Below are 22360 nucleotides of genomic sequence, written 5' to 3' on the forward strand. Positions count from 1 at the left end.
ACCAAACTCACCCATTGACTCACCCACACTCTTACTGACCCACCCACTCTCTCACCCACCCAACTCACCCATTGACTCACACCCACTCTTACTGACCCACCCACTCTCTCGACCCACCAAACTCACCCATTGACTCACCCACACTCTTACTGACCCAACCACTCTCTCACCCACCCAACTCACCCATTGACTCACCCACACTCTTACTGACCCACCCACTCTCTCTCTCACCCACCAAACTCACCCATTGACTCACCCACACTCTTACTGACCCACCCACTCTCTCACTCACCAAACTCACCCACTGACTCACTCAAGAGAAGGAGAGAAATGAACCAATGTAGGGGACCTCCGAAAGTGTGGCATTGACAAGGAACATTTTCGGGACAGCCTTGAAGGCAGTGAGAGAGGGAGAGAGGGGACCGGACGGAGTTGCCCTGGGCCGAGAGTTCCAGAGGGTGGGAGGGGGGGGTGGTTGAAACGACAACCGCCAGTGGTGGAGCAGCGGGTCCTGGGAGCGAGGAGTACCGAGTCAGGATGCTTTCGCCTAGGACTATGGTCGGCGCGACACGGCGACGCTACGAAATATCGTACGGAATAAGATCCAAGCATATCGGATGGTTCGTTTTGCAAAATTTTTGCATCGTTACCGCAGGCCGTTTTTTGTTTGTTTGTTCCCGGAGTGTTTGACGGCTTGACAATATAGTTACTGCAATTGTAAATCAATAGATAGATGTTATCCACGAATATGTATTCTTCATGAGGTGAGGACGCAGCTTTACAGCCTGCTGCCAAAACGAATGTGGCAGACAATTTCTGCTTCCGCAGCAACCAGATTCATTCTTCATCTCACGCTCGCACCCAACCCCTCCTCGCAAATCACCTCACCCTCACGCCTCGTCGCATTTCAACTCCGTCCATCGGCCAAAACCCTGCTAAGGTGGCGCCGAATTGCGTGGCTCCGGAGAGACGACGTGCCACGAACGTCGACCGATCCGGAATCTCTTCCGCGATGTAAAGGCCGCAACGGTCCATCTCAATTGCCCTTCCGCTCTCAAACCGGATTTCTCTGCTTGGACATTCTTTTTGGGGATTTTAGTGCAAATGCTGCCCGATGATCGTCTCCACTTCTCGCGGTCGGTCATCCGCAGTCTGCGTTCCGTTGATGTGTCTTTGCCGATGGTAAAAGATTTGTTTCTGCAACCAACTCAACCGCAATGCCCCCCCCACCCCGCCCGCCGGTCCCGTCGGGAGCTCCGTAGCTAAGGAAGTTCGAGAGCCTGGATAAGCGCTTGCTTGGATGGGTGACTGCCATTGCATAGGAGGGTCTCGGGCCTCGATTTCAGGAGGGTCCTGTCTCGGGATGTTTGACCCAATTTGATTCACGAGTTTTTTTTTTTTTGGTCACGTGGGAGCTAACTGGAGTAGCTGAAGAAACCTCATCACGCTTTAACAGTGGGGGGGGGGGGTCACTCGAAGCTCTGCACAGATGGATTCAATCCTCCGATAGACTCAACTACCTGACTATATATTCTTGGTTCTTTCGGTAAAATCACGTAGAAAGGAAACAATAAAATAATAAAAAATATTGTTATTTTATTGTTTCCCTTCTACGTGACTTTACCGAAAGAACCAAGAATTTGAATCCCTGCAGTCACGAAAGCTTTAAATCGAAATTTACCTGACTATATGTATATACAGACTGAGCCCCTTGCTGTGCTACCATCTCCTGACCATCTAGCAGCCCCACGACACCTGGCACGTGCTCGTTGTCACACCATCAAAGCGGTGAGCAGGCACGCCCCACCCGCTGAGCTTTCTGAGATCCGACGGGACGCAAGATAGCGCGATGTGTCTACAGGCCCGGTCGCGCAACTGTGATCCCGCAGCAATAATAATAATAAAAAAAACACCACCCGGTTCCCCGTCGTGCTACCCCCCCTGGCGTTCGCAAAGTTGACGCGGCGCTGGACAAAAAAGGTTTGCGCCGCGGGTTTTCCGTCTTCCCGTCCGCCGATCGTGGTGGCCCTGGCGCAGCGTCGGCGGTCGGCGAACGGGCGCGCAAAACCGCAACCTCCGGTCCGTTCCGACGGAACGGGAGGGCAGCTTCGGTGGGGGAAGGGGAGGGCGGGTCGAAATAATAAGTATTCATTATGGTAACGACGATGTAAACGGGAGATGTAGGCGTGGAGAGAGGTGGTCACGCTGTGGACGTTCGTGTGCGCAAAAAAAGCGTTCCAAGTTGGTTCCACAGCGTTTCCGGATCATCCGGCGCCAATATTCCGGATTAGTTCCAGCGAGGTTCGTACGTTTGGCCGACGGTACAATTTACAGCCAGTCGCCTGCCACAGCAAGCACGACGGCCTCCCCCCCACCCGGTGGCCAGTTCGTTTCACAGCGCTTGACCGCACGCCGCGCCTTTGGCGCGGGTCGGTGAGCAGTTTAGAACGTCGCTCGAGCCACCGATAACGGACGCGCCGCTACGGCTCCACCACCTACAGCCGCGCCGACAGCCGCACCCCTCTGCGCCGACGCGTCACCGCGTCGAATGGCGACGGCTCCGTTCGCTCGGCGGTCGGCGTCGCCGCGCACGACAGCCCCTCCCCAGCAGCCGGATCCGCTAACGCTGGACTATGCTGCTGATGTCGCGCACGCACGCCAAGAGGCCCACCGGCGCCGGGTACCCCGAGCCGCCGGCGGGCGCCCCCTGGAGTTCTCGGAGGCCCGCGTCGAGCCTGGCGACGGCTTCCCGGAAGGCGAACCGCTCGCGCGACTGCGGGATGTGGTCGGCGTAGCGGCTGCAGCACTGCAGGAGGTGCGCGACGCACTCGAGCAGCACGCCGGCGCCGCTCCCGGCGGCCGCCGGCCGCTCCCGGCGGCCGGCGCCGAGAGCCTCGCGCAGCGAGCGCAGGCGCTCGAGCACCACGTCCTTGGAGACCTCGTCGCCCGCGGCGTCGCCCGCGGCGTCGCCCGCGGCGTCGCCGCCGCCGGTGCCGCCGCCGGTCCCGCCGCCCTCCCTCGGGTCGTCGTCGCCGCAGCCGGCCGCGTGCCGGGCCCGCCGCGGGGGCGTTCGCGGCGCCAGCTCGGCGCCGTGCGGGGAGCAGCCGGTGAACGCCGAGGTGGAGGGGGAGGAGGAGGAGCGGCGCGGCGTCGGCGTGGCCTCCGCGTCGCCGGATCCCGCCGCGGGCCCGTCCTGGCCGCCGCGATCACCGTCGCTTGAAGAGTCGCCGCCGCAGCTGCGCCGAGACGGCGACGGGGAGCAGCCGGCCTCCTCTCCGCCCTCACAAGACGCCGCATCCCTGCAGCTGGGACTCGGCCGCTTGCCGGGAGCGGAGGACGTCTGGGCGGGTTTGAAGGCGAGTTTCGCGCCGGCCGGCGACGCAGATGCCGGCGGCGTCGTCGCTTTCCCCGGCTTGGTAGGCGGCGGTAGCGCGACGCCGCTGCCGCCCTTCCGCTTGTCCACCGCCCCTTCCGAGGCTCGCACGCCCATCGCGGGGATGCCGCGCGGCTTCGGCGTCTGCGCGTCGGCCGGGAAGATCCGCACGCTCCCCGCCGGCACACAGTCCACCTGGCGGACCAGCGGCCAGCATTGGCGCTGCTGAAACACGGGCGAGTCCGACGACGAGTCGATGCTCCGCTCCGCCGGTGGGCGGCTGCCGTTCTGACCGGCCCGCCCGGGCCTCGACGCCGCCGGCCTCAGCCTCTCGGACTGCATCGTCCGCTCAAACTCGTCGTCCGAGTCGTCCAAGTCGTGCTCCAAGTCGCACGACGACGACGGAGCGGAGAGGAAGCTGCGCAGCACGACGGGCGCGCCGGTGGTGGCGGCGGTGGCGGCGTTCGACAGGCTCCGCTTGTCGTCCCGCAGCAGCAGCAGCCGCCTGGAGAACACCGAGATCTCCGGCACCTCCGCGATGGAGGAGGAGGCGGCGGCCGGGTCGGCGGCTCCCGGGCGGCCACGGGGTTTGAGGGGGCAGCGGTTGTCGCGCACGAGGCTCACGGTTCTCCCGACGGGGAACTCGGCGCCCGACTGCGCCGAGGAGGCGGAGTACGAGCGCGTGATGACGCCCTGCTGCTGCTGCTGCTGCAGCAGCAGCAGGGCGTCATCGCGCGTCATCACGCGCTCCTCCCGCTTCAGCGCCAGGTCGCTCGCCGCGACGCCCATCGGCTTCTTCACGAGCCGCGGCGTGAACAGTCCGGCGAGGACGGCCAGCCTGCTCCCGCCGGCTCCTCCGCCGCCGCCGCCGCCAACACCCGCGTGCCCGTTGCTCACGCCGTTGCCGGAGTTGCACCGCGCCCTGCCCTTGCCGCAGCCGGCGCCGCCGATTCCGCCGAACGACGACGGCTGCGGCTGCGGCTGCGGCTGCGGCGGCGGCGGCACCACACTCACGTGCACGAAGCCCTCGCCCGCATCCGTGCCGCCACCACCGCCAACCCCCGTCGAACCATCCCACGGGCCCCGGAAGGAGCTGCTGCGCTTGGGCGGCACCGGCGTCGGGGTGCAGCGGAGGCGGCGGATGAACGAGCCGAAGATCCAGCTGCTCTTGCGCTGGGGCTGCAGGCGCCTGCCCTCGGGGCTGCCCTGCCCGTTCGCCACCAAGCTGCTGCTGCCCTTGTTGTTGTTGTGGGCGGTGGGCTTGCCGGCATCTCCCTTGGGCGATGAGTGGTCCGCCTTCCCTGCGAGCGGTTGGGAGGGGAGTTAAAAAAAAGTTACGTATTTTTTTTTATTTTGACGATTGTTTAGCTGAAGAAGGCCTCGCTGAGACTCGCCTTTTTTCAGGAGGGTTCAGCCACGTTTTAGCAGAAGGGGGCGATCTTGCTCTGCATGTGATCCCTACTGAGTAACGTTGCAGGGCATTTTTCAGCATTGGGGTGTTTGGCCCAATACTAGTTAGGTTATTCAGGGGTTTTTTTGCATTCGGGAGGAAACCGGAGAACCCAAAGGAAACTAATGTGGAACAGGGAGGAGAACATACAAACTCCATACAGGAAGGCGAACTGGGTCGGGAATCGAACCCAGGCACATCCTTGCCGCCCAAATGAATTAACGGCTCGTTGTCAATCCTGGCGACATGAGATTGATTCCCATCCAGGGCTAATGTGACTGGCGAGGCAGATCTGAACTGGTCCTGTGTGTCCCGCCTACACCCTCCAGCACCGATCGGCAAAGCGAGCTGATGGGTGTTTGTTAGTCATGGACTTCTTTTGCACCGTACATATCCAACCCCGCTAATCGGAGGTGCGGGGGAAGGACAACGAACTAAACACAAAAAAGAAGCTCCAATAAAATTACTTTTCAATCTAGATTTAAAAGTGCATCGCTCCAGTGGCTTCCTAATATCGGAAGGAAGAGCGTTCCAGACGGCCGCAGAAGCGCGTCTGAAAGCGCGCGGTGCGGTGACCGTCTTTGCTCAATGGCCAGCCAAAAGCCGCTGCGAGCGATGACCGGAGAGTTTGCGTGAAGGTCGTAACTGAGTTGCGTGAAGGTCATAACTTTCTGACCCGCCCTGACTGGACACCTGTGAGAAAGAGCTTCGTAGCTCATCGGATTTCTCCAGGATAAATAAAGACTCTGATTCTGCGCAGAGTGCGGTCAAACGTCCATCCAATGTCGCACGCTGCGTGGCAATTAAAATGATAGGGGGGGGGGGAAGTTTATTAATCCCCGCCCCCCACCACCACCACCTCTGTCTGCCCAGTTTGTTGTCTTTCTCTCCACACCTCCGATTAGCACGGTTGGCTACGTACTGTGCGAAAGAAGTTCAACACACGTACGTGCGTACAACCCCACACCGATCACATCTCGAAGGAGTATAAATGGGTACGATTGGCAGGCTGGCGCGTTGTGGGGTAAAGTTGTGGGTACTCCAAAGTGCGAGTAGGGGGGCTGAGGTGGGGAGAGGGTGCTCTCTAAACCCCCGGCCACGCCACACCCGTGCAGTTGCCCTCACTCACGGAGCTCGCAGTCGACCCTGGCCTCGAGAGGGGACTTATCTCCCTTCTGCTCGGGCGTCCGCCGCGACTTGGTGGGCAGCACGGGCGCCTGCAACTCGCTCGGCTTCTTCTTGCCGAGCTCCTTTTCAACTTCTGTCAAGTGAGACGGCGGCGGCGGCAGCGACGGTGGGGCAGGTGCCCCGGTGCGGTTGGGGAGATAAACAAAAAGCTGGCGTCTTAACATTTACATTATTATTTTTTTCCACCGTTCCAAAACTACGCGCGGTTTTGAGCGATTAAGCAAAGCTTCTTCTCCGACCGACGCGTTCACCGAGGTCACGTTTAAGTGACTTTGCCCCACGTGAGAGGGCAGAGCAGAAAAAGGCCACCCCGCCCACCCCCCACGCCACGCACAACAGACACACACATACACAGGCAAAGACCCCACCCCCGCCTAGACTTCAGCAGACCGTTGCGGCACGTGCTGTTAGCGGGCGCTGTTGAAGGCCGGAATGGCGCACAAAGGGGAGGGTGACCAGCGTCGTGCCCGGGGCCGCGTTGGTCTCCCTCGGGTGCCGATGTCGTTCACACGCCGCACGCGGTACTCGTATGAGGCTGAGTCGACCTAGGGGGAGGCCCCGGCACCGGTTCAGACAACCGTCAATGATATCGGTCGTGACGCTGGGAATCGAACGCGGGTCGATTGATTCCCGCGCAGCGACGTGGTCAGTTCGCCGTGCCGTCAACCCGGCGACCAAAGTCCCGATTCCCGCTCAGCACCAATAATTAAGTGGCGGATATCTGAACCGATGCTGGGCCTCCCCTAGGTCGACTCAGACGTATAAACATAGCTGCTGTTGCTGAGTGTAATAAACATCAGCGCTGCGGGAGACAAATGTGACCGGGCATGGTGTTGGCTGCCCGCCCCCCTCGTGTGCCGTGCCGGCCTTGTTAATAGGTGCTCGCGAACAGCACTTGCTCCAACATTCTGTAAAGGCTATACGGGGAGGGGCGGGGGGGGGAGGAAAAATCTTCGTCTTTGTTTTTAATCCATCGGTGGTGCGGGCGGTGATGTTTGGTGGTGCCAAACGAACCGTCTGAAATGCTTGAGTCGTAGAACATGGTCTCGAAGGCCTGGTGGGTCTCGCTGAAGGAGAGGCGATCCTGCGGGTTCCACTGCCAGCCTGGGACACAGCGAGCCAAGAAACACAATCGCCTACCGTGCGCGGACTCTCCCACAAGTGCTGTCGGGCGAGTTATGCTTTAATTGAAATAATAATAATAATAATACATTCAACTTGTAACGCCCTCGTAGAGAGGCAGACGATTAGAATCAGAACCTTTATTTAGACCGGGAAAGGAATCCGATGAGCTGTGAAGCTCTTTTTTTTTTAAAAGATGTCCAGTACGGGCCACGGGGGTCAGCGAATTACAGCAGCAAAAAGAGACAGAGGTGCTAGGGGGAAACCACAGACAGGTAGGAAAGGAAGCCAGGTGGTGAAGTTGGCGCCAACTCTTGGCCAAGCTCTGCCGATACTGCACATATCAAGTTGTTTTCAGCAAATCAGTGAGTGTCTCTACGTGTGGGGTGAATGGGAAGTACCCGGAGATAAGCCGCGCTTGCGAGGGGGCAACACTATCTCTCCGTGTACGGATTGGAAACAGATGGCGATGAGTCATCTTGGTTGTCCCGCCGTCTCCTGGCGAGCTATGGCGGCGTGGTGTGGCGCCTCGCCGCCCACGGGAAGGGAGTTTCGCAACATGTGTGCGATCCGCCAACCCCCCCGCCGCCTCCGCAGCGACAGATTGTAGGCGTGCGAGTGGCCGCCACCGCCCTGCGAATTATCAAAGGGCAGGCGTGGTGGGCAAGGCTTTGGCGTGGACTAGTCCAACGTCCAGCCGCCCCTTGTCTCCCAAGTGCTGCTGTGTACACGCAGCACCAGGCAAGTGTCTAATGTCGAGTCAGCCAAGAGGCCTACTTTTTCACGCCGGGTCAGATGTCTCGGAAGGGATGGGAGTACCCGATACTTTACCTCGCCGCGCAAGCACCGCCTGCCGATTCACGAACGTTTATGCGTCGGGCAAAAAAAAAAAAGCAGCAGCGGCCAACCACCCTCGCGGGCAGGACCCTCTCTCGCGGGACCCTCGAGACTCATCGAAGCTTCGGCAACTCACATGAGCGCATGAGCTGGTAGACCTTTGGGGGGCAGCCCTCGGGCTGCTCCATGCGGTAGCCCTTCTCCAGGAGGTCGTACACCTGCGTGAGGTCGATGCCCGGGTACGGCGACATCCCGTACGTCGCGATCTCCCACAGGAGCACGCCAAACGCTGCGCACGCGTACGCAGACGTACGCACGAAAGACAGAGATCCCCCCCCCCCCCCCCCGCCATAGACTGTTGGGGCAAATGCTGTTAGCGAGCACCTATAAAGGCCGGCACGGCACACGTGCGCTGAACTTATTTCGCACCGCGCGTAGCCAACGGTGCTAATCGGAGGTGTGGGGGAAGGACAACAAACCAAGCACAAAAGGAAGTTGTAAAGAGATAAGTTTTCAATCTAGAGTTAAAAATACAAAGCTTCAGTGGCTTCCTAATAGAACACACTGACGCCAGGTAGTCATTTAAAACTAAACTATTAAAAACAATTTTTATTTTGCCAGGTAAGGCCCAATGAGCTATATAGTTCTTTTTCAGAAGCGACCTGGCCACAAATGATAGCTCAACGAAGTGGCTTATCATGTTGAAATTTAAACGCACGTTTCTAAATGTGGAGGGAAAAACCGGAGGACTCGGAGAAAAATCCACGCCACCACGGGGAGAGAGAGAGACATGCAAACTCCAAATATACAGCAGGCGTCAGGGTCGGGATCGAACCCACAACCTCCTGTATACCAGGCGAGGTAGTTAACATCTCCTAGCCACCGTGATGATGATGAGAGAGAGAGCGACACGCAAACTCCAAATATACAGCAGGCGTCAGGGTCGGAATCGAACCCACGATCTCCTGTATACCAGGCGAGGTAGTTAACATCTCTTTAGCCACCGTGATGATGATGAGAGAGAGAGACACGCAAACTCCAAATATACAGCAGGCGTCAGGGTCGGGATCGAACCCACGACCTCCTGTATACCAGGCGAGGTAGTTAACATCTCCTAGCCACTGTGATGATGAGAGAGAGAGACACGCAAACTCCAAATATAGAGCAGGCGTCAGGGTCGGCATTGAACCCACGACCTCCTGTATACCAGGCGAGGTAGTTAACATCTCCTAGCCACCGTGATGATGATGTGAGAGAGAGACACGCAAACTCCAAATATACAGCAGGCGTCAGGGTCGGAATCGAACCCACGACCTCCTGTATACCAGGCGAGGTAGTTAACATCTCCTAGCCACTGTGATGATGAGAGAGAGAGACACGCAAACTCCAAATATACAGCAGCTGACGTCAGGGTCGGGGATCGAACCCACGACCTCCTGCACACCAGGCGAGGTAGTTAACATCTCCTAGCCACCGTGATGATGATGAGAGAGAGACACGCAAACTCCAAATACAACAGCAGGCGTCAGGGTCGGGATCCAACCCGCGACCTCCTGCACACCCTGGGGTGGGGGAGGGAGGGGGGGGCGGCAGTGAGAGGCCCAGCACAGGTTCGGACATTTTGAGGGAGACGCGGCGTGACGCACGGACTCACCCCACACGTCGGACTTGATGGAGAACTTGTTGTAGGCCAGGCTCTCGGGCGCCGTCCACTTGATGGGGAACTTGGCGCCGGCGCGAGCCGTGTAGATGTCGCTCGTCATGAGCCGGCTCAGCCCGAAGTCGGCAACCTTCACCAAGTGGTTCTCCCCGACCAGACAGTTGCGTGCCGCCAGGTCCCTTGGAGCCACACGGGGGGGCGGGGGGGGGGGGGGACAGAATTGGACGGAATCTTGATTTGGACCAGAGGAGTGGGGAGGGGAGGGAGGAGAGGGAGGGAGAGGGGGGGAGGAAGGGGTGAAGGGAGGATAGGAGAGGGAGGGAGGGAGGGAGAGAGAGGGAGGGAGGAGAGGGAGGGAGGAGAGGGAGGGATGGAGGGGGAGGGAGGGAGGAGAGGGAGGGAGAGGGGGGGAGGAAGGGGTGAAGGGAGGATAGGAGAGGGAGGGAGGGAGGGAGAGGGAGGGAGGAGAGGGAGGGAGGGAGGAGAGGGAGGGAGGAGAGGGAGGGAGGGAGGGATGGAGGGCGGGGAGGGGAGGGAGGGAGGGGGAGGGAGGGAGGGATGGAGGGGGAGGGAGGGAGGGGGAGGGAGGGAGGGGAGGGAGGAAGGGATGAAGGGAGGGAGGAGGGGGAGGGAGGGAGGGAGGAGAGGGAGGGAGGGATGGAGGGGGAGGGAGGGAGGGAGGAAGGGAGGGGAGGGAGGAAGGGATGAAGGGAGGGAGGAGGGGGAGGGAGGAGAGGGAGGGAGGGATGGAGGGGGAGGGAGGGAGGGAGGGAGGGAGGAGAGGGAGGGAGGGATGGAGGGGGAGGGATGAAGGGAGGGAGGGAGGAGGGAGAGGGAGGGAGGGAGGGAGGAGGGGGAGGGAGGGGAGGGGAGGGAGGGGAGGGGAGGGATCCGATGAGCTGCAAAGCTCCATGTCACAGCTGTCCTAGCAGGAGCGGCCGGGTCAGCGAGTTACAAAGTACGCAGAACGATAGTGGTGTAAAGTAGAGAAATGGTGAGCGAGTCACTAAAAGTAAATAATTATAATATATATATAAGTATGCAAGGGATGACACGGCCCAAGCGGACACCGGGGTGAAAACCTCTCCAAGCCGTACTCCGCTCAGCCAGGATTTTAAGGTCAACCGGAAGGACTTTTTTTTCTTCCCCCAAAACAAATGAGAAATAGACAGAGCACGGTTGGCTACGTACGGTTGCGAAAGAAGGTCAACATGCATAGAGACAATTGAGAATTCACGCAAAAAAAATAACAAATCGTAATATTTTTTTTTATAGGTGATGCTCACCGGTGGATGAGGTTGCGCCTCTCCAGGTACTCCATGGCGGAGGAGATCTGCGTGGCCATGTAGAGGAGCACCACGGCCGTCACCTCGTCGCGGTCGCACTCACGCAGGTAGTCCAGCAGGTTGCCGCGCGGCATGAACTCCGTGACGATGTAGAAGGGCGGCTCGCGCGTGCACACGCCTGCGGGAGATGGAGCCAGCCTCACCATCTGTCCCTCCGGTCTTGCCGCTAGCCCCCAACCACCCCACTCCCACCGATCCCGGCGATTCGGTCGCGTTTTGGGGGGTTTTGCGATTCTAATTCGAGGGTCGAACCGATTGCTTTGCGTAGGTTTTGTTAGCCCGTTGTTGTTCATCTCCACCACGCTCACCTTTGCAATGAATGCCCACTCACTGATTCACTGCAGCCACTCGCTCACTGGCAGGCGGTCACCTTCTCATAGCTCTTCTATCTCTACGACCGTGGTCAACGATCCCACAAACTTCACCCACTGATTCCTCCACCTCTACCATACTGACCGTTTCGTCTCGTCTTGCACCGCGTTAAACCACCACCACCACCACCACACCGCACGTCACAACAACACACTCACTCAGTCAACCACTCTCTCACTCAATCATTCAGTCAACCACTCACCCATTCACTCACTCACTCACTCGCTCACCCAATCGTGTGGCTCCCGACGCTCGAATGGCTCCGCTTCGGAATTCCCCTCCCTATCCACACGCTGCAGTGGCGCAGCAGCGGTTGGCAAAGGCCCTGGATGGAACGGATGAACTGGGGAGGCCCAATCCCATCCATATTGAGCACCACGGTGGCGGGATGTTAACTACCTCGCCCGGTATACAGGAGGTCGTGGGTTCGATCCTGAGCCTGTATATTTGGAGTTTGCGTGTCTCTCTCCCCGTGGTTGCGTGGATTTTTCTCCGGGCCCTCTGGTTATACCCTCCATATTTAGAATCAACGTCACGCGTTTACAGTATTTGGCCGCTATACATTTTCCAACGTGATAAGCCACTTCGTTGGGCTATCATTTGTGATCGCCAGTTCATGTTCTGAAAAATATCTACATAGCTCAGTGGGCCTTACCTGGCAAAATAAATAATAGTTCACAGTTGTTGTTTAATTTCCCCACCTCGTCGCAGCCCAGCGCAGGGACGCACGCGGCGGCCACTCCACTGCCGCACCGCACGCACCTGATAGTGGATAACGTTCGCCTGCCCGGCATGCCGAGGTGTGGCACTAACCCAAGAGCTGCACGAGGTTCGGATGTTTAATCTCCTTCATGACGGCCGCCTCGGTCAAGAATTCGTCCACCTCCATCATGTCCTCCTGTGGAAGGCCACACGACGCCAAATTGGCCAGGGGCATAACGATTACGGGGGCGCCGCCTCGCTTGTGCCGAGCAGGGACAGCCGCCGCTGGGGTGGAGGAGGCCCCCCCCCCCCCTGGTTCGACTGCAGCAGTGCAAGGGGACGGTTGAGAAGAGACATATGAGCACACGCACGGATCCCTCTCCCTCCGAACGCGTCATTACGCAGCTGACAAAACAAACATTTTCATTCATTGATAACTATCAGCAATGCGGAACATAGTACGCATTAAATGTGCGAGCCATGGTTGTCACGAGGTATATCACGTATGCTAAATGCTTTCGAATGCCACGTGGTGTATATATAAAACGGATGTTGCATTGCACCAGAACAGGAGCCGTAGTGTACGTAGACACTGGCATACCGGCAACGATCTCACGTCTCCGCTGTGATGCAGCAAATTTCTCTCTCCTACCAGCACTCTCCTGCTCGCTCCTTAGATGGACATGAGCTGCCTCGCCCATCTCTAAACCTTGATAAACAGCCAGCCTCAGCAGATTCCCCCTCTCTCTCACCTGATGACGATTGCTGGTGCTGCGATCGAAACGTCGTGATCTATTATTATTTTTTCTGCCTACGTGACTTTACCGAAAGAACCAGAGAGTATGGGGGAGGGGGCGGGGGGGTAATGTATACATGTAAATTACAACGGGTACGCGTTACCAGTCGTGTCGTTCATATGGTAATCAACATACGTTATGTATGCACATGTTGCACGCACGCCGTGCCTGTACATCCTGCCGTTTTTAGGTGCAAAGAAAAATAAATCGCAATACCCGTTGTCGTCTGCTCACAGTCCAACATACGTACGAACATACGACACGTACACACAACGTATACGCAACATACACACAACATACATACAACATACATGCAACATACACACAACGTACACACAACGTACACGCAACATACACACAACATACATGCAACATACACACAACGTACACGCAACATACACACAACATACACACAACGTACACACAACGTACACGCAACATACACACAACGTACACGCAACATACACGCAACATACACACAACGTACACACAACATACACACAACATACATACAACATACACGCAACATACACACAACGTACATACAAAATACACACAACGTACATACAACGTACACACAACGTACACGCAACGTACACACAACGTACACACAACGTACACGTAACATACACACAACATACATACAACATACACACAACGTACACGCAACGTACACGCAACGTACACACAACGTACACGCAACATACACACAACATACATACAACGTACACGTAACATACACACAACATACATACAACATACACACAACGTACACACAACGTACACGCAACATACACACAACATACACACAACGTACACGCAACGTACACACAACGTACACACAACGTACACGTAACATACACACAACATACATACACCATACACACAACGTACACACAACGTACACACAACGTAAACACAACATACATACAACGTACACACAACGTACACGCGACGTACACACAACGTACACACAACATACACACAACATACACACAACGTACACACAACGTACACGCGACATACACACAACATACACACAACGTACACACAACGTACACACAACATACACACAACGTACACACAACGTACACGCAACATACATACAACGTACACACAACGTACACACAACATACACACAACGTACACGCAACATACACACAACGTACACACAACATACACACAACGTACACGCAACATACACACAACATACATACAACATACACACAACGTACACACAACGTACACGCAACATACACACAACATACATACAACATACACACAACGTACACACAACGTACACGCAACGTACACACAACATACATACATGCAACATACATACAACGTACACGCAACATACACACAACATACATACAACGTACACACAATGTACACGCAACATACACACAACATACACACAACGTACACGCAACATACACACAACATACATACAACGTACACACAACGTACACACAACGTACACACAACGTACACACAACGTACACGCGTGCCCACCTTGAGCGTCTTGACGGCCACCGTGAGGTTGTACCTCCTCCAGTGCCCCTCGTAGACGTCGCCGTACTGGCCGCCGCCCAGCCGGTGGCGCATGGTGATGTCGGTGCGCTCCATCTCCCAGCGGTCGTGCGTGGGCGACACGCCGTACACCGTGGGCTTGGTGAGGCGCGGCGCCGGGTAGTGCAGCGTGGTGACGAGGCCGTCCGGCACGGCCGAGTGGTGGTGCACCAGCTCAGCGAGCGTGCCGAAGCGGCTCTCCGACGTCACGTACGCCTGCGCGCCGCGCGACGGACGGCCGGACGGGTCAACGCACGGCAAGGTGCTGGCCGTGAACCGCAACGCCGTCGGCCGATCTCGTCGGGGAGCGGGAAACCATCGCGGGAACTCCGGTCATCGCTCTCGGCGGCGACGGCGGCTTTCTGGCTGGCCGTCGCACAAAGACGGCGGTCGCCGCATCGCGCGGCGCCTCCGCGGCCGTCTGGAACGCGCTTCCGTCCGATATTAGGAAGCCACCGGAGCTGCGCACTTTTACATCGGAATGGGAAAACTCATTTCTTTCAAAGTGCTTTACGTTCTCAGTTTCCTGTCCTTCCCCCGCACCTCCAATTAGCACGGTTGGCTACGTGCGGTGCGAAAAGAAGTTCAACGTACATACGTACAGACATGAACGGGCCGACCGGCTGAGTGATCAATCGACCGATCGGTTCCCTTCGACCGGTGTTGTTCACTGGGGGGGAAACTTTCGCCGATGAGACGTCATCAGCGTGAGGGCCACCGCACATTTGAAACCATTGGGTTTGGCAGCAGCACGATGACGATGGGGCGTTTAAAATATTTGTTGGGTATTGCCGGGGGGGGGGAGGGGGGGGCGCCACGTGAGGGGCCGCACTAAAGGCCACCAGAGGCCGCCAGTGGCCCCTCGCGGGCCTCGCGATGAAGAACGCTGCGCACCTTAGAAGCTCACGGCACGTGGGTTGGAGCGTCGCATATCAACGACGCGCGGCGCAAAAAACCAACGTCGCGTCGGAAGTGCCGCTCGTAAAAATAAAAAAATAAATCCGTCGCCGTCAAATCGTTAATTTGGTGTCCGCGCCGTTCGCGCAGCACGAGGCCGTCACAGCGGCGCCGCAGTTCCACGTCGCCTGCTGTAGTTTCACAACGGGAGGCGATGGCTTGCCGCACGCGAACCCACCCGAGTAACCTGCGTGGAATCATTTCCACGTTTGGAAATATGGAACGTTACGCCGGTATGCGCGGCCCCCAGGTTTTTTTTTTCTTCTTCGGATAACGTCACGGGATCTTTAGCATCCGCCGCAAAGTAGACGCCGCGTATTCATGGTCAATTTACTGCGATTTTTATTTCACCAGGTAAGGCCCACTGAGCTACATAACTCTTTTTTCAGAAGCGACCTGACCACAAATGAAGTTGGCTTATCACAATTTATAGCAGCCAAACACTCTAAATGCATGTTTCTAAATGTGGAGCGAAAAACGGAAGGAACCAGAGAAAAATCCAAGTGATCACGGGGAGAACATGCAAACTCCAATGAACAGGCATCAGGGTTGGGATCGAACCCACGACCAGACGAGGTAGTTCACATCTCACCACCGCAGGGCCCCAATACAGTATTAACCAGGGCGGCCGCCGTGCGGTTTGGCAACACGCGGCAAAATGCCCGACCGCCACGAGACCGCCCCCAACTCATGCCTCTTGCCATGAGGTGTAGAGGGGAGGTGTAAAAAAAAATGTGTCGCGCGCTGGCACACGGGCCAAGCTGCTTCTAGGAAACGCTGCTTGGCCTCCGGTTATTTTTGGGCGAGAAATAAACCTCCGTCAGTAAACACGAGTGACCTCGCGGTCACATTGGTCCCATAGCAAACAAAAAAAGGGACAAAGATCCCCTGTATAGCCTTAACGGACTATTGGGGCGAGTGCTGTTATCGAGCAGCACCTATCAATAAGGCTGGCAAGGCACACGAGGGTGGCGGGCGGGCCAGCAAAACGCCACGCTTTGTCAGTTGATTAAAATTTTTCATGTTTTTCAAAAAGCTGGCAGAATGACCACCTTCTTTAACCTTGGTGACGATTGCAACACAATCGTCGCAAACACAAACAAAATTTAATTAATTCCCGACTATAAAAAAATACAAATCACGCTATCCCCCCCCGCCCCATTTACCTTTTAGGCCACAATTACCCCAGCAAAAGAGGGCATTTGAAGAGAGGTGACATCAGAGAGAGAGAAACGGCCGATGATTAATGCCAGGGTCTTGGGCAATTACCCAAGGGCTTGATCCCATCACCCGGTATCCGCTCTAGTTTTGCTGGCAGCGAGTTGTGCCCGGGTTGGGTGGGAGGAGAGGGAGTCGGGAGGATGTGAATGTGCGGGGGAACTGGTGGCTGCAAAGCCTGCGTCTAATTTATATCTAAAGATAAAACGCCCTAGGGGGCGGGGGAGGGGCTATGCTCCCCATTCGTGCCGCCCGCGAAGGTCAGGGGGGTGGGAAGTCAAATTATAAACTATTTTTTTATTTGACCAGTTTCCACTGCGCGATGTAGCTCTTTTTCAGAAGCGCCCTGGCCACAAATGATAGCTCAACGAAGTGCCTTATCACGTGGAAATGTACATCAGTTAAATACTCTAAACGCGTGATGTTGATTCTAAGTGTGGAGGGAAAAACCGGAGGACCAATAAAAAAATCCACACGACCACAGGGATAATATTCAAACTCCAAATGTACAGGTGGCAAGTTCGGGATCGAACCCACGGCCTCCTGAATGACAAGCGAAGCAGTTAACATCTCCCCCCCACTCCCCCCAGCGCTTGCGCAACAGCAATCTCTCGTGCGAGACGATCCGAGGCATCTCGACAAGCCGTGATGTAGAGCGGTCACGTTGACCTGTGATCCAGCGGTTGATCAGTCGCCTCCTTCTCAACCTTCCATTGCTACTTCCGTGGTTACTGTTCCCATGTATGTATCTATGCACGTTGCACTTCTTTCGCACCGTACGTAGCCAACCGTGCTAATTGGAGGTGCGGGGGATGGACTACAAAACTTAAACTTCACTCGTTGATTCCTCCCCCCATGCTGGGGGTTCGCTCTCCTAGACTGACTGTTTTGTCGAATCCACCGCACTGCAGCTCATGACACTGCTCTTTCCGCTTGTTCTCTTGCACCGCTCGACTTTGAAATTCCCCGCCACAGCAGCAACCCCTAGGTCGGAGTCATCGCCCCCAAAAACGCTGCGCGGAGGCGACTGGTCTGGTCGTGGAATTCGCTGAGACAGCGGTGGCGGCGTCAGGTGACAGGAACCTTTGCGTGTGAAGGAGAAGTTGAGAAAAAAAGACACGCGCACACACACACACATAAACCCACCAGACCACGTACGCGATCTCTATCTCTTAGGCACCGCGGATCAATGGATCGGCTTCGCATGCAGCAGCTAGCATCTTGATGCAGTGCTCGATAGCGCCGAGGTAGGAGGGGCTTTGAGGGAGGGACGTTGAGTCTGTGTTCGCTGAGGCTTGCCATGCAGCATGTATCTCGCAAAGCCTTGTGTGTCCGGTCTAGCTCAAGAGGCTATTAACGGCTGGATGGATGGATGGATGCATTCACAGAAAGACAGATAGACGCAGGGACAGATGAACAAATGGACGGATGCAGGGGCAGACACACGCATGGATGAATGACGGACAGATGCGTGGACACAGACGGAAGGATCGCTGGACAGAGGGGATAGACAGATGGACAGACGGACGTGAAGACGGACACACAGGCGTGCGAACAGACTGATGGATGGAGGGACATGCTCTTGGACAGACGGATGGACTGATGGACGCAAACATGTAGGGCCAACAGAAGGAGGAATGGATGCAATGACAGCGGGACGGAGAGATGGACGGATGAAATGCCGGACGGACTGTTGTTGGATCGAAGCTCTTGTACGAGAGGCAAACGAGGTCAAGATGATCGGCAATTGACGGAAATAAAATAATGAAAAGCAACAAATGAACATGAATATTATCATCATCAGCCATGATCTAACTACGTCTGGAATAAAGCGTCGGCAAGCTGGAGGCATAGCTCATGGTCCTGTGATGCAGCTGAACTCAATGTTCTCTCGGGCATTCATCCCTTCTTTGCCTGCCGATCCATTGTTAGTCTCCATCATCGTCACTTTGGTTGCCGTCCACTTACATTTCTCAGCTTACTGAATGTGCTTTTTCTGTTTACAAACTAAGGCCTATCAGGGCCCCCATGATGTAAATAAGAGCAGTCTCCAACTCTCTCCATCTGTCTACTGCACCTCCCTATTTATGTGCCATGAACAAGGGCCGTTGCCCGAAACGTCTCCAATAACACATTTCTTTTTTTTCTTTTAAGGCCACGCACGCCGTGTTGTTATTGACGAATGTTTAGAGTTACTTTCCTTAACAGTTCATATCACGTCCATAAAATTGAACGCCTAAGCTTTCGCTACCAATATCCTGATTCGCGACTGATTGTTCGCTCTGTAGATTTCTGACACGGACGATGGGCCCCAGTTGTCGCCCGGGCTCTTTAACACGGGAGATTTTTGGTGCGTGAGCACAGCAACGACAAAAAAACGTCAACATTGCAGAGAATGAGCGCAGGGTCTTTAAGGAATGTTTCACAACGGCACTCAACGCTCGCTATTAATAAAGTTAAAACGATATAAAACGATAAACTATTTATATTTTTTATTTTACCAGTAAAGGCCCACTGAGCTAGACGGCTCTTTTTCAGATGTGACCTGGCTACAAATGATAGCTTGACGAAGTGCCTTAGCATCATGTGGAAATGTATAGCAGCCAAATACTCCCAACGCACGTTTCTAAATGTGGAGGGAAAAACCGGAGGACCTGGAGAAAAATCAATGCGACCACGGGGAGAGAGAGAGAGACACGCGAACTCCAAATATACAGCATACGTCAGGGTCGGGATTGGTCCCACGACCTCCTGTATACCAGGCGAGGTAGGTAACATCTCCTAGCCACCGTGGCACCCAAGTTAAATGTTGCGCAACGCTCTCCCACATTACCGCTGCCGCTGCTGAAGCAGTAATAAACTGGCACGTTTGTTCATCGTGTGGCAACTTTATATCAATCGGCCACGTCGGGTGGATGAGGATGTACGACACACATTCTGCTAATGCGGCGATCTGACCCCAAAAAAAAACAATTATGAATTAAAATGTCTCGAACAGTTCGTATGTTGTCTAATCTCTGTGTTTCGTCTTCCCCTCTTTCTCAGAGTAATTCGCTCTGGTGAACATAATAACATTATTATTGTAATTGTGACCTCGAACACAAATGTCCTTGTTGCTTGCGTATGCATTCCTTTCCGCTGGAGGCTGGGATGCGGTGTAAACTAAATTCCCGAGGAGTTTTCTATCGCTTCTTGGCTGCCTGGGTGGGTTAGGATATTCCCTAAAATCATTAACCGCTGTAGGTTTACGCCACTTTCCCACAAAGCAGCAGTGTTTACTGATGCTGATTGGACGGCTAAAAATTAACTGACATGGGGGGGGGGGGGTGACACTGCTGCAGATATTCATCAATGCCTCATGACAAGACAAAGATCCCCCGTATAGCCGAAACATACTGTTGAGGCAAGTGCTGTTAGCAAGCACCTATGAAGACCATAATGGCACACGAGGGGTTGGGTGAGCAGCACCACGCCCGGCCGCCTTTGTCTCCCTAGTGCCGATGTTTCCTCGACACCGCACCAGGTACTCATTTGAGGCTGGGTCGAACTAGGAGAGGCCCAGGACTTGTTCAGATAATTGTCAGTTATTGGTCTTGAGCGGGAATCGAACTCGGGTGGCCGGGTTTGTAGCACAGCACGCTAACAGCTATACTACTGCTCCCCATAGAACACGCATGACAAGAACACACACGCACGGACGTGTACGGTTTTGAATGTATGTTGAACTTATTTTGTAACGTACGTAGCCAACCGCGCAAATTGGAGGTGCGGTGGAACGACAACGAACTAAACACAAAAAGCAGCTCCAAAGAAATGAGCTTTCAATCTGGATTCAAGAATTACTGTCTGCATTTCCGTTTGCGTTGAACACAGCCAAACCATTTTAGACTTCACTGCTCTCGCCAATGACCATCTGGTAATCTGACAGCATTTGTTTAATATTTCACGACTGTGCTGATGAGATCAAGAAGGTTGAAACAGGTCCAGATGTTTGCTTGCTTAAACCAAAAAAACTGCCGCTTGATAATATTCATCTAGTAGAGGCAGTAGGGTGATGGACTAAAAATACCCTGTTTTTATATTTGACTTTGGGTAACATAAGCTAATCCGAGCATACATAATTTTTCATTAAAAAAATAAATTATGATCACTTCCCTCCGACAATGGAGGGAAGGGAGGGAGGGAAGAACAGAGAGGATGGGGAAAGGAGGGTAAGGACTTAGCCCACACGGCATTGGGACAAACACAGAGAAGTCCCGGGCCGTGCCAGAAGCAGTCTGGCAAGGCTCGGAACTTTGGGCGTTATCGTCGTCATCATCGTCATCATCACCGCTGCTCGCTTTCGCTTTGTAATTACCGACGCAATTTAGGGAGGAGCCCATTTAAGTGCTGCATGAACAAAAAACAAACAGGAAAATCAATGGTGAAATGCACCAAATTAAGCAGACTCCATTAGCATGCAAGCGGGAGTCTCAACACAGTTTCTCAGTGGAATTGCGTTGCGTTGACGATGCACGCTGTCCATCACGCGTTACTCCGAAACGGTGGGTGAGTGGGTGGGTGGGTGTGTGCACGAATAGATGGACGGGTGGAATGGTGGCGTGTATGCAATTGAGCGAGTGAGTGAGCGAGCGGAGTGAGCAAGTGAGTAAGCGAGCCAATACATGGGCGAGTTGGAGAATTATTCTAATGGTGGATGGACGACTGAGTAAATAAGTGAGTGGATGAGTAGCTGGGTGGGTGAGTGGATTTATGGATGAATGTATGGGTGTGATGGTGTTGAGCGCAAGTGATTGGATGTAACTAATTTATTTGGAACTGCTTTTTGTGTTAGTTTTTGTCCGGTTGGCGACGTACAGTGCGATAGAAGAAGCTCAACATTTGTAATGGTCAGTAACGTTGGTGGATGACTGATTGGGTGCAAGAGTGAGCGAGTGAGTAAATTAGTGGGCAGATAAGTGGGCGGATAAATTGCGGCACTCCATACCAGCTTCTCCCACGCAGCTTCCATCTCTGTCGGACACACCAATCTGCCGGTAACATCTCCTTACGTGGCCCTCAAAGTCGAAAGCACTTACGGTACCGTCAGCTTAAACAAACGCCGTTATTTAACGCGAGTCCAAGAGGCCCACTCGTAGGCTGACGGACCGGCAGCGAGAGAGATACGTTGAGTTTGACCGTATGCAAGCACACGTGGTCCAGCACTTGTGTTAATCCACTGCTGGATTAGGGCATCGCCAAGCTGCACAAGTTTTGGGAGGTCATTTGGCCGTACTTCTCCGCGCTGCTCGAATGCGGTTTCAGAGAATGTTTTCTTTCTGTCGAACGTTCTCTCGCGAGCGACTCGACAAGACACGCGATAGCGGCGTTGCGCATCGCCAATGCCACCCGAGCCGCCGAAGGAGGGCGAACTTTTAACGATTGTAAGAGATAGGCCCTTGAACGGCGACGGTCGAAAGCCGGTGGTGACATCATCCGCCGCCGGGGGTCGTTGCCCCACGCTGGCGAGATGTTAATTTCCTCGCCAGGTATGCAGGAGGTCGCGGGTTCGATCCCGACCCTGACGTCTGCTGTAAATTTGGAGTTTGCGGTGTCTCCTTCTCCCCGTGGGTGTGTGGATTTTTCTCCGGGTCCTCCGGATTTTCCCCTCCATGAGGAGAACATGCAAACTCCAATTATACAGCAGGCATCAGGGTCAGGATCAAAGCCACGACCTCCTGTATACCAGGCGAGGTAGTTAACATCTCGCCACCTTGGGACCCAGAA

At 55.1% G+C, this 22360-nt stretch overlaps 1 protein-coding gene across 2 annotated transcripts in view; it reads right to left on the bottom strand.

Annotated features, from left to right (window-relative positions):
- Positions 1-1583: 1583 nt before the first annotated feature.
- The window catches only part of ABL1 (ABL proto-oncogene 1, non-receptor tyrosine kinase), a 90835-nt gene continuing 70058 nt past the window's right edge, over positions 1584-22360 (bottom strand). For both annotated transcript variants that reach the window (XM_032973202.2, XM_076074838.1), the window contains exons 5-12: positions 14363-14635; positions 12162-12246; positions 10917-11094; positions 9625-9809; positions 8107-8259; positions 7026-7115; positions 5953-6084; positions 1584-4674 (exon numbers count right to left, since the gene is read on the bottom strand). In XM_032973202.2, coding sequence (XP_032829093.2) covers positions 2621-4674; positions 5953-6084; positions 7026-7115; positions 8107-8259; positions 9625-9809; positions 10917-11094; positions 12162-12246; positions 14363-14635 — 3150 coding nt within the window. In that variant the 3' untranslated portion in view covers positions 1584-2620. The remainder of the gene's footprint in view (positions 4675-5952; positions 6085-7025; positions 7116-8106; positions 8260-9624; positions 9810-10916; positions 11095-12161; positions 12247-14362; positions 14636-22360) is intronic.

The sequence above is a fragment of the Petromyzon marinus genome, chromosome 50 (genome assembly GCF_048934315.1).
Source record: "Petromyzon marinus isolate PM22_M1 ecotype Great Lakes invasive population chromosome 50, UKy_Petmar_22M1.pri1.0, whole genome shotgun sequence".
Classification (NCBI taxonomy): Eukaryota; Metazoa; Chordata; class Hyperoartia; order Petromyzontiformes; family Petromyzontidae; genus Petromyzon; species Petromyzon marinus.